Below are 13360 nucleotides of genomic sequence, written 5' to 3'. Positions count from 1 at the left end.
TCATTTCTACTATTTGTGATTTGGAGCAAATATTGTTGGTTAATCATTGCAGTTCTTCTTTTGATCACTTCTTTATTGGAAAGTTAGTTTCTCTGTGTAATTATGTAATTTGAATAACTTTCTTTAAAAAAAAAATAGTACCATGTACTTAAAAACTGGAAATAAATACATATATACTATTTACCTGAAATGGATGTGTCAGATTCCCATTGGTCAAGTTGGCAAATATCTCGCTACAGATCTTTTCTACCCCTACCTTTAGAAAGCTTCCCTTTTTTTTTTCTTAATCCTTCACCTTTGAAAAACTTAATCTTATTTTTATTGATAATTTATGTTTTTATATAATCTTTTTTAAACTTTAAAGGTTATATAACCCCCTCTCTCTGGCAAGCCATTTTTCATGATGTAAGTTTTAAAAAGAGGAGAAATACTTTAGGCTTCCTTTAAGTTTCTGATAAAGTCTTACCTTCTGCAAGGGGACCTTCCTTTCCTTTAATTTTATATATAATTATTCAGTTTATGCCTTATGTGTTTGTTTAAACTGTGAGCAATTTGAGAGCAAATTTCTTTGTCTTTATATATCCCTGACAATTAGCACAATGCCTGGCACATACTAGCTGAATAATATAGCTGTTTGCCGACTTAATAGATCAGTAAAACTTACCAAGATATCTATAGTTGTCTATAGAATATGTTGTATTCCAAATCCAAAGTCTCCCACTTCTGGAAAGAGAATAAAAAAATCTTTTTTTTTTTTTTTTTTTTTTAAAACCTCTTCCCTAGGGCCTGAATTGCAAAAGAGCTGAAATATCTCTGGTTGTGATCTCATTTAAGGGATTTGTAACCATATGAGCACAGAATATGCTGCTTAGCAAAATATATATACCAAATATATTCTAGCAAATGGCAAGAGTTTGAAAAATGCCAACAGATGGCAGTAGCAATTCAGCAGAGAACTAATAAATGGATGAAAAGTAGATAAAGCAGTTCAGCAGATGACCTCAGCAGCTCACAGCTCAGGGGAGAAAGTAGCAACCTCTGCAGGAAAGCAATAAGAGGCTTCAGAGGCAGAGATCTATTTTAGCTGGAATGTACTCCTAGAAACACAAGTTGTTCTGCTTACATGTATTCTATTTCTTAGTGTTGATGTAGGAATCAGTTTTTTTTAAATGTGCCCCTTTGTGTATGTGGAGATGTTCCCTGTTATCTCTTATACTCTGTTTAATTAAAATGCTTTTGCTTTGAGTTAATATCTCTGGGATGAAAGGGATATATAGTATATGTGCAAGTCCAACTATGATTTTGAAAAGATGTTGACTCAAGGAGATTTTTGAACCCTAGGTATAGCATTCAGGAAAGCACATCAAGAGAGGCTTGGATTCCAATTTGATAGAATAATAACTGTCTTCTTTTATAAAAAAGTCTCCCAAGGCACAGCATATCACTTCCAACCATATTTTCCAATTAATTGGTTAAAAAAAAATCAAATTTCAGATTTTTTTATTGACATTAATATTTTTGCTTTTGAATAAAAATATTTAACTTCAATAAGGCATTTATCTTATCTCATCTCCTCCAAACCACTATATTCTAGGCAAAAAGGGAACAAGAAACAACACAAAAATAAGAACAAAACGACAAAATCTTTATTATAAATATGCAGTTGAGGGAGCAGCTATGTGGCACAGTGGATAGAATACCAGGCCTGAAGTCAGGAGGACCCGAGTTCAAATCCTGTCTCAGACACAACACTTTCTAGCTACGTGACCCTGGGCAAGTCATTTAACCCCAATTGCCTCAATAGATAGATATACAGACAGATAGATAGATAGGTAGATATGCGGTCAAACAAAGCTCTTTTAGCCATGACTATGGTGCAAACAAATGAGAGTAAGTGCTACTGTGGTCAGAAATGAAAACACGGTGGGAAGTACATATGATAACATGGAAGAACTTGTTGCAATTTTTTGGAAGGACTGACATGACTTCTCTTAAGAGAAGTGAAGTAAAAATGTTTTCCTTAAAATCACATGATCACTAAGGAAAGAAACTAAGTTCAACTATCTCAAAATAATAGGTGAAGGTGTTGAACACAAACAAAAAGGTAAAATCTGTCTTAGCTCATTCAAACTAAAGTTAAAAAGGATCAGGGGTAGTAGAAGGATTGGCAGAACAATGAAGTCACATAATACTGTAGGAGAGGCAAAAGAGGCCTCTAATAGAACTCAATGCTCAGGAACTGTTTGGGGGTATACTAGTAAAGGATTTGCCCTTTCCAGGATGCCAGGTTCTAGGATGGCTGAATCAAGAACAACAAAGTGTAACTCAATAAAGGGGAAGAAAAAGAGTTCTACTTCTAGAGATTTAATGTAGGAAATGGTTTCTAAGAGAGCAACTGAGACTCTCATTAGACTATAAAGAGATGCCAAATGAGTAGTGTTCTAGCACAGAATTAGAACAGTGTGAGACTAGGTATACTCCCTTCACTTCTCCATTTCAACCTCTAAGTGAATCATTAACCTCTATTTTCTGATCCTACACTCCATTGTGTTCTATTGCCTTTTTGTGCTTTTCTACACCATAACCCCAAAGGAGGGCCCCTATCAGCCTCCTTGACTCCTTTCTAGTCATAAGCTTTTAAATTGAGCTGGAAAAAGTCATGATATTGATGGGAACTCAAGCCTGCTTGTTCTCTAAGGCTGAAATTCCTTAATCAGGTCATCCACTTTGAAACCATCTTCCCAACTCCTCCCTGCTTCTATCAAGTATTCTTTATCTCCCCAACTTCTCTCTGATTCTATCAAGTATCTTCTCAACACCTCCCTGATTCTGTCAAGCATCATTTATCTCCCCAACTCTCCTCTGATTCCCATGAGCATCTCCCCAATTTTTCCTGGATTCCTTCAGGCATTCTTTATTATTATTTTTTTGCTGTGGCAAAAAATTTTGCTGAGGGGTTGTGACTTGCCCAGGGTCACACAGCTGGGAAGTGTTAAGTGTCTGAGACCAGATTTAAACTCAGGTCCTCCTGACTTCAGGACTGGTACTCAATCTACAGCACCATCTAGCTGCCCACAAGCATCCTTTAGTCACTGAACAACTGGAACTGGTTTGAATCATCTCATTATTAAAGAGAGCCATGTCCATCAGAATTGATCATCATATAGTCTTGTTGTTGCCATGTATAATGATTTCCTGGTTCTGCTCATTTCACATAGCATCCAGGCCTCTCTGAAATCATCCTGCTGCTTGTTTCTTACAGAACAATAATATTCCACAACATTCATATATCATAATGTATTCAGCCATTCCCTAATTGATGGGCATACACTCAGTTTCCAGTATCTTACCACTACAAAAAAGGCTGCCACAAACATTTTTGCACATGTGGGTCCCTTTTCCCTCCTTTAAAATCTCTTTGGGATATAAACCCAGTAGAAACACTGCTGGATCAAAGGGTATGCACAGTTTGATAACTTTCTGAACATAGTCCCAAACTGCTCTCCTGAATGGTTGGATTTGTTCAGTTCCACCAACAATGTATCAGTGTCCCAGTTTTCCCACATCCCCTCCAAAATTTGTCATTATCTTTTCCTGTAATCTTAGCCAATCTGAGAGGTGTGTAGTGGATCTCAGCGTTGTCTTAAATTGCATTTCTATGATCAATAGTGATTTAGAGCACCTTTTCCTATGATTAAAAATAGTTTCAATTTCTTCATCTGAAAATTGTTCATATCTTTTGACCATTTATCAATTAGAAGAATTTTAATTTTAAAAAATCACTAAGAGAAAAATAATATATGTTTAGGATCATATAAATTGCTGTCTTGCATTCTGAAATGTTAGTGATAACTTTCACCAATTTAATGTGCATCAATGACTCATTCTAATTTACATCTTAGGGTCCCTATGTAGTTCAAGAAACATTTTATCTTTCTACAGAAAATTACATCTACATCCAAAAAGGGAACTATGGAGAGAGAACTTTGAAGACTGAATGTGGGTTGAAGCATAGCACTTTTACCTTTTTTTTGGTTTGCTTTTTCTTTCTTAATTTTTTTTTTCCCATTTAGTCTGATTTTTTCTTGTATAACACAATAGATATGGAACTATGTTTAAAATGATTGCACATATTTAACCTATATCAGATTGTTGCTTGGGGAGCAAGGAGGTAAGGGAAGGAAAGAGAAAAATTTGTAACACAAACTCTTACAAAATGAATGTTGAAAATTATCTTTACATGTATTTGGAAAAATAAAATACAACTAAAAAAAAGAAACATTCTACCTTTCTGAATTTTTTCATAACCTCAAATTGTGTATTTAAAGCTATGAAAAGATCTCTAAAGCTATTAAGAACCAATCCTACTGATCCATGCCTATTTATTCAGACAAAAATTGAGTAAATGAAGTCAGGTACATTTGTCATAATTCTTATTTTCTACCACTATGAATTTTTCTAAAGTCTATTCTGTTGTTTTATTTAAGGAGGTGATTTGTTTTTGAAATTTTAATAATTGTTATCATTAGAAATGTTATGTTCTGCTGAAAGCAAAGGGTCGAGTAGGACAGATTATAGAATGATGTCAGATTCTATAGTATACATAAACTAAGGGGATTAAAATCAGAGAGTTCATTCACCCTGGAAGGCCTAATCATCCTTTTAGGCTGAAATCAAGAATAACAGAAGACATCTCTGAATAATCAAAGTAAGATTTTTTTTTTTAAATGACAAAGAATAACTCATGATACAGTGTCCATACAAATTTCAAATCAATTAACATAAGGATCAGGAATTTAAGCTATAGAAAACAAGTAACAGGATTCAATATTCAGGCAATTATAATTTACTGTCAAAACAAGGAAAATATAGTTCACACATCAGAGATCATGCATCAAAGCTATGACCCCACCATGCTATCTACCAGTACAGAAATAGGTCCAATGAAATAGAAATCTTACATGATCTTTCTGAAAAGCACTTTCTTTTGCCTAATCTCAGGGAGAGATAAAGAACAAAGAGAAAAAGAGAAAAGTATCAATAAGAGAAAAGTATCAATAATTGTATTTCACTTTCACTTTGTTAAGACATCAGTTCTTTGTACTTTGGGTGTACATTTTTCCTTTAAATTAACATTTATCCCAGAAGTGAATGGATTTCCTAGATTTTTATACCACCAGATATTCTAAAAGGTAGACATTTTTTCTTCAAATTGACATTTATCCCAGAAGTGAATGGATTTCCTAGTTTTTATAATACCACCAGATATTCTAGTAATAATTCTGAGATCCTAGAATCTGTTGATGATAGGGACAGAGGCCAGACCTGTGATTTCACCGATAAAGGTATTTTGCAGGTGAGGAAAATTCTATACCAATGCAGGATGATACCTTCTCTGTAATCTTACAGAGGCATCCAGAGAAATGAGAAGTGAAGTAGCTTTTTTCAGGGTCATAAAAATCACTATATGATAGTGTGGGGAATGTGAATCCAGATCTTGCTGGCATTGAGGCTGGCTCTCTAGTCACAACACCATGATGTTATTGATCCTTTTTTTTTTGAGGCTGGGGTTAAGTGACTTGCCCAGGGTCACACAGCTAGGAGGTGTTAAGTGTCTGAGATCAAATTTGAACTCGGGTCCTCCTGAATTCAAGGCTGGTGCTCTATCCACTGCGCCACCTAGCTGCCCCGATGTTATTGATCTTGAGTAATACTGATACTATCCTACATTTCACTGAGGAAGAGATAACAAAATATCATCAAAAACAGCATGACAGCAGTACAACATTGAATAAAATATCCTGAGGTTGGTATAAATAATTTTGTTTTGTGAATTGTAGTGTATTTTCAAAATTAACAAATTAAGATGATTCAAACAACTGTTAATAAATGTTTAGCCTAACGATTGCAAATTTCAATTTATATTGAGGTCAAATTTTATTGCTTTTATTCAAAGGTTACGTTTAAGATCCCAATATGTTGTCCCCAAAACTTTGCTTTCTTATATATTTAATTCAAATATGTACAGGTAAAACATGGGGAAAACCTGAGGAAAAAATTATTCAAAGCAGGAAAAAGAACTTTTTAGTCTGATAAACTCTTAACAAAAATAGAATTTTTTACTAGTAAGAAAAAAAAAAATTACTTTTTTCTTCTTTAAATAATGAGGTAGGGGTAGCTAGGTGGCACCAGCCCTTGAAGTCAGGAGGACTTGAGTTCAAATCTAATCTCAAAAACTTAACTCTTCCTGGCTGTGTAATCCTAGGCAAGTCACTTAACCCCAATTGCCTCAGCAAAAAAGAAAACAAAACAAAACAACCAATAAGGTAACCTTAATTAGTTATTAATTTATTAATTTTTACTTAAATTAATTAGTTTATAAATATTAATTAACTATCTTTAACTAGAGCTTTATATAATTCAAAACTTTAATACATTTCATAATCTTTACAAATGTAAACTTTATCTTAAGTATTTCTCATAAAAAGTAGTCAGGTATGCATGCTCTTAATCCTAGCCACTGGGGATGTTGATTCTGGAGCTTTGGAATTATAAACTACAATGGACTAAGCCAATCAAAGTGCCCATAATGAGTCTGAGATTAATATCTTGAGCTCCTGGGATATGGGGGGGAGAAGGAAGGTTAAGGAGGAGCCAGAGACACACAAGACCAGACTGACTAAAGAGGGTCAAATTGAACCATGTCAGAAACAGAGCAGGTCAAAATTCCTATGCCAATCAGTAATGGGATTGGGCCTGTGAGTAGCCCCTGCTCTTCTAGCCAAAACAAGAGAAAAAGATCCAGTCTTAAAAAAATTTTTTGGGTGAATTAAAAAAAGAAAAAGTCAAATGTGACAAAATAAGATACTGTTTTTGTAATTATTTCCAATCTTATGAGTAAATATTTTAAAAGTGAATCAAGTGCTTATAGGAGATATGGATCACTGTCAAATGTTTTCATTTGGCAATGTTCTCATTATTTTCAAGGTAGAAAGATATTTTTAAAAAGGCTAATAAACAAAAACAACTTTTTGTCTTAATAGGCCCATAGGCCCAATTAATGTGACTTTATGTTCTCTAAACAAATAAACACATCTTATTAGCTCCTGCCAAAACAAATTTACAATTTTAACATTATTGACAGCAGTATCAGAAGATTCTAGCATTAAGTAATTTATATTCATTGAATCTATAATTTTAAAATAAGAATTTAAAATATTCATAGTTTATCAATGATCTCTTCTAAAATAAAATTCTTACTATTCATTTAAAAAAGCTATCAATTGTATATTTGAAATTATTTGGTTTGGTTTTCTTTGATGTTGAATTCTGGGTCATCAATCCTGGCCTGGAATAAAAAAGAATAAACTTAGTTGAAATGTAGGCAAGGACACATTTTTTTTCCCTCCAAGCTTTCTAGAAAATTGAATTTTGTTTTTACTATGCTTATTTCTTTATCCCTCCCTCAAAAAAAAAAAAAAAAAAAAAAAATCCAACCACATTCTTATAAAGCATGCTAAGGCCAGTTTTTGCCCATCTTTGTTAATGACTGAATTAATCATACCTTTTGGGTTTTGATATGATATTCACAGTCTTCTGTATTTTGCTAGAGCTCCCTAGAGAAACAATAAAAACAAATTAAGAAGTTATAAAATGATGAATTTAAATATCATAAAAAGCAGTCGGTCAGAAAGTTAAAAAAATTTCAGAAAAACAAAAATGTCACTGACTAGATTACTAAAGATAAAAACTTCTAGTATGTTTCATATGTTTTTAATAGCAATTACTAATAGAAATTTAGTCTTATTCCAGTTTCTTTATAATTCTACTAGCTGATTTAGTAGTTTACTTAATCCTCTTTTATAAGAGGATTTGGCCAGCCACTGCTTCTGTGTCCCACATAAGCCATCCTTTTCTTTCTCCTTTAGTTTAGCACAATCAATGCAGAAATGACTTTCTGTATTAAACCAAATATTGCACATTGTATTGTATCCTGCAATTATATATAAGTATAGGGGAAAAAAAAGACTTTGAAGTAGATGATAGTATCCAAAAAGCCAGTGAAAGGCTTCCTGACTGCAATTATAAGCAATTTGCTACTCTGCCTTTGTAAATATACTTTGAAGGTATTGCTTCTTGAAGTAGACTCAACAGTTTCTTAAATCCCTGGGCTTTCAGTTCTTTCTGGTCTTCATTAAGTACATTTCAAGTTCTTTTTCCAAAATTCAAACAATAACAGTATCAGATTCATTTAAACTCAATTATAATACAATTATATTTTCTCAAATGGAAACATAAATTATCTTTTTATAATTGGATGAACTTTGTACTGAATGACCTCAGTCCATTAATAAGGATATAAACATTTAGAAAAATAAATTACTTAAAAGGCAAACTTACCAGTACTTTTAGGATTTTCTGTTGGACAATTCACAACCAGACTAGCTTTGTCTGTCCTTAATTCCTGGATAAGACCTTTATTTAAGCAAATATCTACATGACTATTGAAGAGCATCAGATCAGAAGTCTTTTGCTCTAAATTACAAACAGGACACACCAATGTTTTGTCTCTTAGCAAGCAGGTCTGGAGGGTGGTTTGCCCACCTGAAGGCTTGGCATGATATCCTTCATTTTCATGGGAAGAATTCTGATAAAAACGTTCAACAAGAGAAGACTTGCTCCAGAGACTAGAATACTGATTTTGATTGTGCTTATCCTCTGTTCCTGTGTTTAAAACCTCTGTACTTTTTCCTTGAGCAAGCATATCCACACTTACTGAAGGCACAAAATCTACTAAAGGGCTTTCTATAATATTATGGGATTTTAAATCTGGATTTACTTCTGAACAAAAAGACGATGATTGTGGGACAGCCATCATTTTGGGGTCACAGTCTATCAGTGTCCTACTGAGACATTCATCCACATGCCTGTTAAATGTTTCCAAACACATTCTTCCTTGTTCCTTAAAACAAATAGGACAGGTAAAGATCTGATAGTCATCTACATTCTCTTTCATTTTTTCCTTTGAAAGACTAGATGGCTGTGAAATTTGGAAGCCTTGGATAGTTTCAGGTTCAAATTTAAAGGCATCTTGATGGTTCCAACTAATTTCTGACCGTTTTTTAGTGAAGAAACTCTGCTTGTGAGATGTTTCTGGAGGTTTTATAACTTGATCTTGGTTATTTTTCTCCAGCACAGACCCAACTGGATCTATGGTGTGGTTTCCAACTTTTAAGAAGCTAATGATACTTTTTTGTCGATGCTTCCTGTCTTCTTCACTGGAAAAGCCTGATATCCGTACACCTGAATATAACCAACAGCCATAAAAATAATTTCAACTTCAAAGTACCAAATCCAATGAGACATATAAAATCTTTTTTGTTATAATATTTCTTGACTTATACAACAATAACAGAACAAAATTGACTATTATTAATTCAAAAGATACTCTCTCATGACTATTCTTAACTGGGAACTTATTGTGTTTTATAATAAAGTACTGTGAAATAATATCTTCCCTGGACTGGGTATGAATGTACAGACTTTTTTATCTTTTCAAATGATCATATTTCATTTGATCCTGTTTAAATGTGTGCTACATTTAAATATAAATAACTATGATACATTGTAAGGAAGACATGTACTCTGATTTTTTTTTTAACAGTATTATTAATATATGTAAATTTATGTACACTATTTAGTTTCATTTAGGAAGATTTTGTTATTATGCAATAGTAGGCTGCATTTTTGAGTATAGCTTATGGCAAAGAAGAAAGCATAACAGTCAAATGCAACTGAACATTTTGCTTTGCAACTAAGATAACAGGCAGCAGAATGTTAAAAACAATTAAAACAGGTTACAGAAAAAAACCCCAAAATATGAAGGCTAAAACACTTTAAAATTCATTACTTTGTGGAAAGGAATAAAAGAAGAAATATTGACTAAGCACAGTGTGAAGTATTTTACAAATATTATATCATTTGATAATGATTTCTTGCTTGATGTTAGCTTAAAGTAAGAAAAAGGTGAAAAATCTAATAACGTAATACCCATAAGTCGTAGTCGTAAGGGCTGTGGATAATCAGCATCAATTTCTACTTTTAGTAGTTCCTTGGCAATAGCAAATATTTCTTCTGCAGTAGAAACAACAGCTGCTACAGTAGATGCTCGAGTTTTTACTTCAAAATTCACATTCTTCAGCTTAATTGTAACTGTTTTGCCCTGTTAAACAAACCAAACATGAATATATGTTCTAATCTGGATTCACTCAAGTAGATTGTAACAAACTGAAGTATGATCCTTAAGTGGTATTACTTTTAACATACATAGATAATATATCTTTCTATCTCTCTGTCTTTATGTTTCCTTTCAAAGAGTCTCATTTTGGAGTGCATCCTTTATTTAGGACATATTTTCAAATTTGTTTTTCTTTTTTTTTTTTTCTTAAATTGAAGCTTTTAATAAAAATTCATTGTTCCTCTCTCCTTTTTGTTAACCAGTATTTTGTTTGAAGTGGAGAACAAATAAGCAGGGTGAGACAGAAAGAATTCTGGCAGAAATCCACCAAGAGGGATTTTCTTACTGAGCAGCTTCTCAGGGTCCTGTTAAAGGATCATAGATAGAATTGTAGCTAATACTGCCTTACCTTAAATCCCAATTCCATAGAATATTTGCATGATAAAGAAAATCGTGTGTTAATTTTTGTCTTGATTAATCCTTGTTAATATAATATTAAGGTCTAATCCTCAGGAAAAAGGTTTATTCTTAGGCATATTTTTCCAGTTAAATTGAGGTCCTCAATCTCACTCCTCTCAGATCCTATCAATCTCTAACCTTTTCAAAAATCATTTGTTTTAAGGCCCAAACTCAACCTAAATTCCTTCTGGGTCTTTCTTTTTCCATAGTTGAGCTGGAAACAAATGGTATTAAGTATTCTTTTTTTTTTTTGGTGTCCTCATCCAAACTTTACTATAGGTTAGAATTTATTTTTTAGATAAGAAAAACAAAGTAAAATGAAATACCTTAAGTCCTTCTCTCTGTAGTTCCTGAGCAAGATCATTACAAAGTTCTTGACACAAGTTATACAGTTCCTCTGCTTTACTTATCTCATTGAATGTTCTAAATGAAAGACAAAGTTAAATCCAATTTAGGAATAGCTGAAGGATGATAATAGAGAGAAAGTTATGTTTCATGTGCTATATTGTATATTATTGATCAAAATAAAATCTAGTTAAATAAAAATACCTTGCATCCGTACTGTATAATCTAGACAACTAAAAGCCAAAGAGATATTAAACTATTTTTGGACAAGGCTAACCTGGGAATTTGCTTTGCTCTATTATACATATTTGTTGAAAGGGTTTTGTTTTTCTTTTTCTTTTCTTTTTTTTTTTTTTTTTTTTTTTAGTGGAGAAAAGGGAGGAAAAATACTTGTAAACTGCAAAAAAAAAAAAAAAAAAAAAAAAAAGGCACTGTATACATATTATTTCTTAATGTTAACTAAATTTGCTGTGACCTTAGTGACCTTATTCCTCGGGCAGTATTACAAAAACAGGTTCACTAATAAACAATGATCATGTCACATGAATACTCAGGCCCATAATGCATACCCACTTCTGTAATACAGAGCAGTAGCTTAAAGAGGAAAGGATGATCAATAGAATGATTGCTTGGATAAACAAAAATCATAAGGTCTAAAAAACTGGTAATTATATAATTACTACTAATACCTGACTCTTACTAAAGTGATATTTGTTTCCTTTATGTCATAGGACTAGAAAAATATCAGTTTGGTGCATTGATATGGATTTTTCTGAATTACTAATGTGCCATCAAGTTAGTTATTTCCTGGGAGCATTCATGGCTGCTAAGCTCAGTCTCAATAACACATTCCCTTTACTGAATTCTAATTCAACATTGTAAGTAACTTAAAGCCTAAAAGGCAAACACTAAACAATATAACAAAAAGGAAATTGATTATATCTTACAATAACACGACAATCAATCCAGAGTCAGCTGCCACTGTCAAATCACATGATAATCACAAATGACTGACCAGTGCAAAGCTCAAAATCAATACTAAATGAGAAGAAAAGGTCCAGATATGTTGATCTCTGTGATTACAGCAGTTCCAATTATACTAGCTTAAACTTTAAAAAATGAAACATAGACAAAAGTACCAACATTGACTGAATCACCATTTATTGAGAAAAGTTGAAGTGATACAATACAGGTATCACAAAGACAACTTTAAGAGTATCCAGAAATGGCCCTAAAGTGTAAACATTTAATTTTTCTTGGCAGGCAGAGAAACATAGTGTTCAAGGGCAACACCGTGACAAGTTTATTTGTAAAATATTAAGGAATATAATGGAAGACTGCCAAGAGCCCTACCTCGAATACTAGGGAAACAACTGAGATTAAATGAACCTGCAGAAAGTTCCATGTGAGTCTCAGTTAAATTATATCATTCTAAGATAATTTGAAGCGAAAAGTGAAGAAGAACTGTGAATTAGATGTAAAATAAGACAAAACTGTCTTCAGTTTTTGCTGGGATAGGTTTAGCTAAGACGATAACAAAGTTAGTATAGATTTCTATTATGTGAAATAACCAAGCTCACATGGAAGGATAATGAAAGATAAATATACTATTAATGAAGACCTGGGTTTTGGAGATCCATGCAAGTCAGTCCCAGGACTCTAGCCAGTTAATTTTATCAGGATTGCCAAGATTGAGTCCTTAAGGGACCTGAATCTACTGTACTTGCCCAGACTCATTCATCTCCCATAACAACTGACCCAAATTGCCAAAAATGGATTGTCACAGATCAGCATACAAACATACAAAGGAAGATGAAACTATAAACAACTATTAGGAGAATAGCCTTAGAACTTGGGCTGAATAATGGGTGATGTAAGGTGAAGATATGAATAGTGCGCTATTTTGGAGGGGAAGAACTACTGATAATTCAAGGCTCCATATGATTAAAGTATGTTAGCCTGAGTTTTTTAGGACAATATTCCTGAGCCTTACAGCTGTGTTAGATCAAATGAACAATAACAATAAAGTTTGCATAGCAAAAAAACCCTCCTGTTCTCAATCTGTACATAACTCTGTAACTTCAATCTTTTGTGGAGGTCATGACTGATCTATGCAGTTTCCATAGATATCAATGCTGATAGCAGAAGTACTCTTTGGCTATTTATCACCTGAATATCAGTTATATTATGTGGGGAAAGAGAAATAGCTTTTAAGAATATAAAGTCAGGAAGAAGAATGAAATCTAATCTGAGAAGAAATCTGTGCTTTAAGTGCTAGAATATTAGAGACACAGGAATAAAATTTCAAAATATTGCAAA

At 33.0% G+C, this 13360-nt stretch overlaps 1 protein-coding gene and 1 long non-coding RNA gene across 5 annotated transcripts in view; one reads left to right on the top strand and one right to left on the bottom strand.

Moving 5' to 3' along the window:
• Positions 1–9322, top strand: part of LOC141551049 (uncharacterized) — a 72747-nt gene extending 63425 nt beyond the window's left edge. Inside the window, exon 3 of the long non-coding RNA XR_012484768.1 lies at positions 9194–9322. This is a non-coding gene — a long non-coding RNA (uncharacterized LOC141551049). The remainder of the gene's footprint in view (positions 1–9193) is intronic.
• The window catches only part of POLK (DNA polymerase kappa), a 102635-nt gene continuing 95685 nt past the window's right edge, over positions 6411–13360 (bottom strand). For all 4 annotated transcript variants that reach the window (XM_074282293.1, XM_074282292.1, XM_074282294.1 and 1 more), the window contains exons 12-16: positions 11023–11119; positions 10051–10222; positions 8401–9303; positions 7565–7616; positions 6411–7348 (exon numbers count right to left, since the gene is read on the bottom strand). In XM_074282293.1, coding sequence (XP_074138394.1) covers positions 7264–7348; positions 7565–7616; positions 8401–9303; positions 10051–10222; positions 11023–11119 — 1309 coding nt within the window. In that variant the 3' untranslated portion in view covers positions 6411–7263. The remainder of the gene's footprint in view (positions 7349–7564; positions 7617–8400; positions 9304–10050; positions 10223–11022; positions 11120–13360) is intronic.

The sequence above is a fragment of the Sminthopsis crassicaudata genome, chromosome 1 (assembly GCF_048593235.1).
Source record: "Sminthopsis crassicaudata isolate SCR6 chromosome 1, ASM4859323v1, whole genome shotgun sequence".
In the NCBI taxonomy this organism is placed as follows: domain Eukaryota; kingdom Metazoa; phylum Chordata; class Mammalia; order Dasyuromorphia; family Dasyuridae; genus Sminthopsis; species Sminthopsis crassicaudata.
The sequence above is the reverse complement of the archived record's forward strand: the minus strand, read 5'-3'. Positions and strand labels throughout refer to the sequence as shown.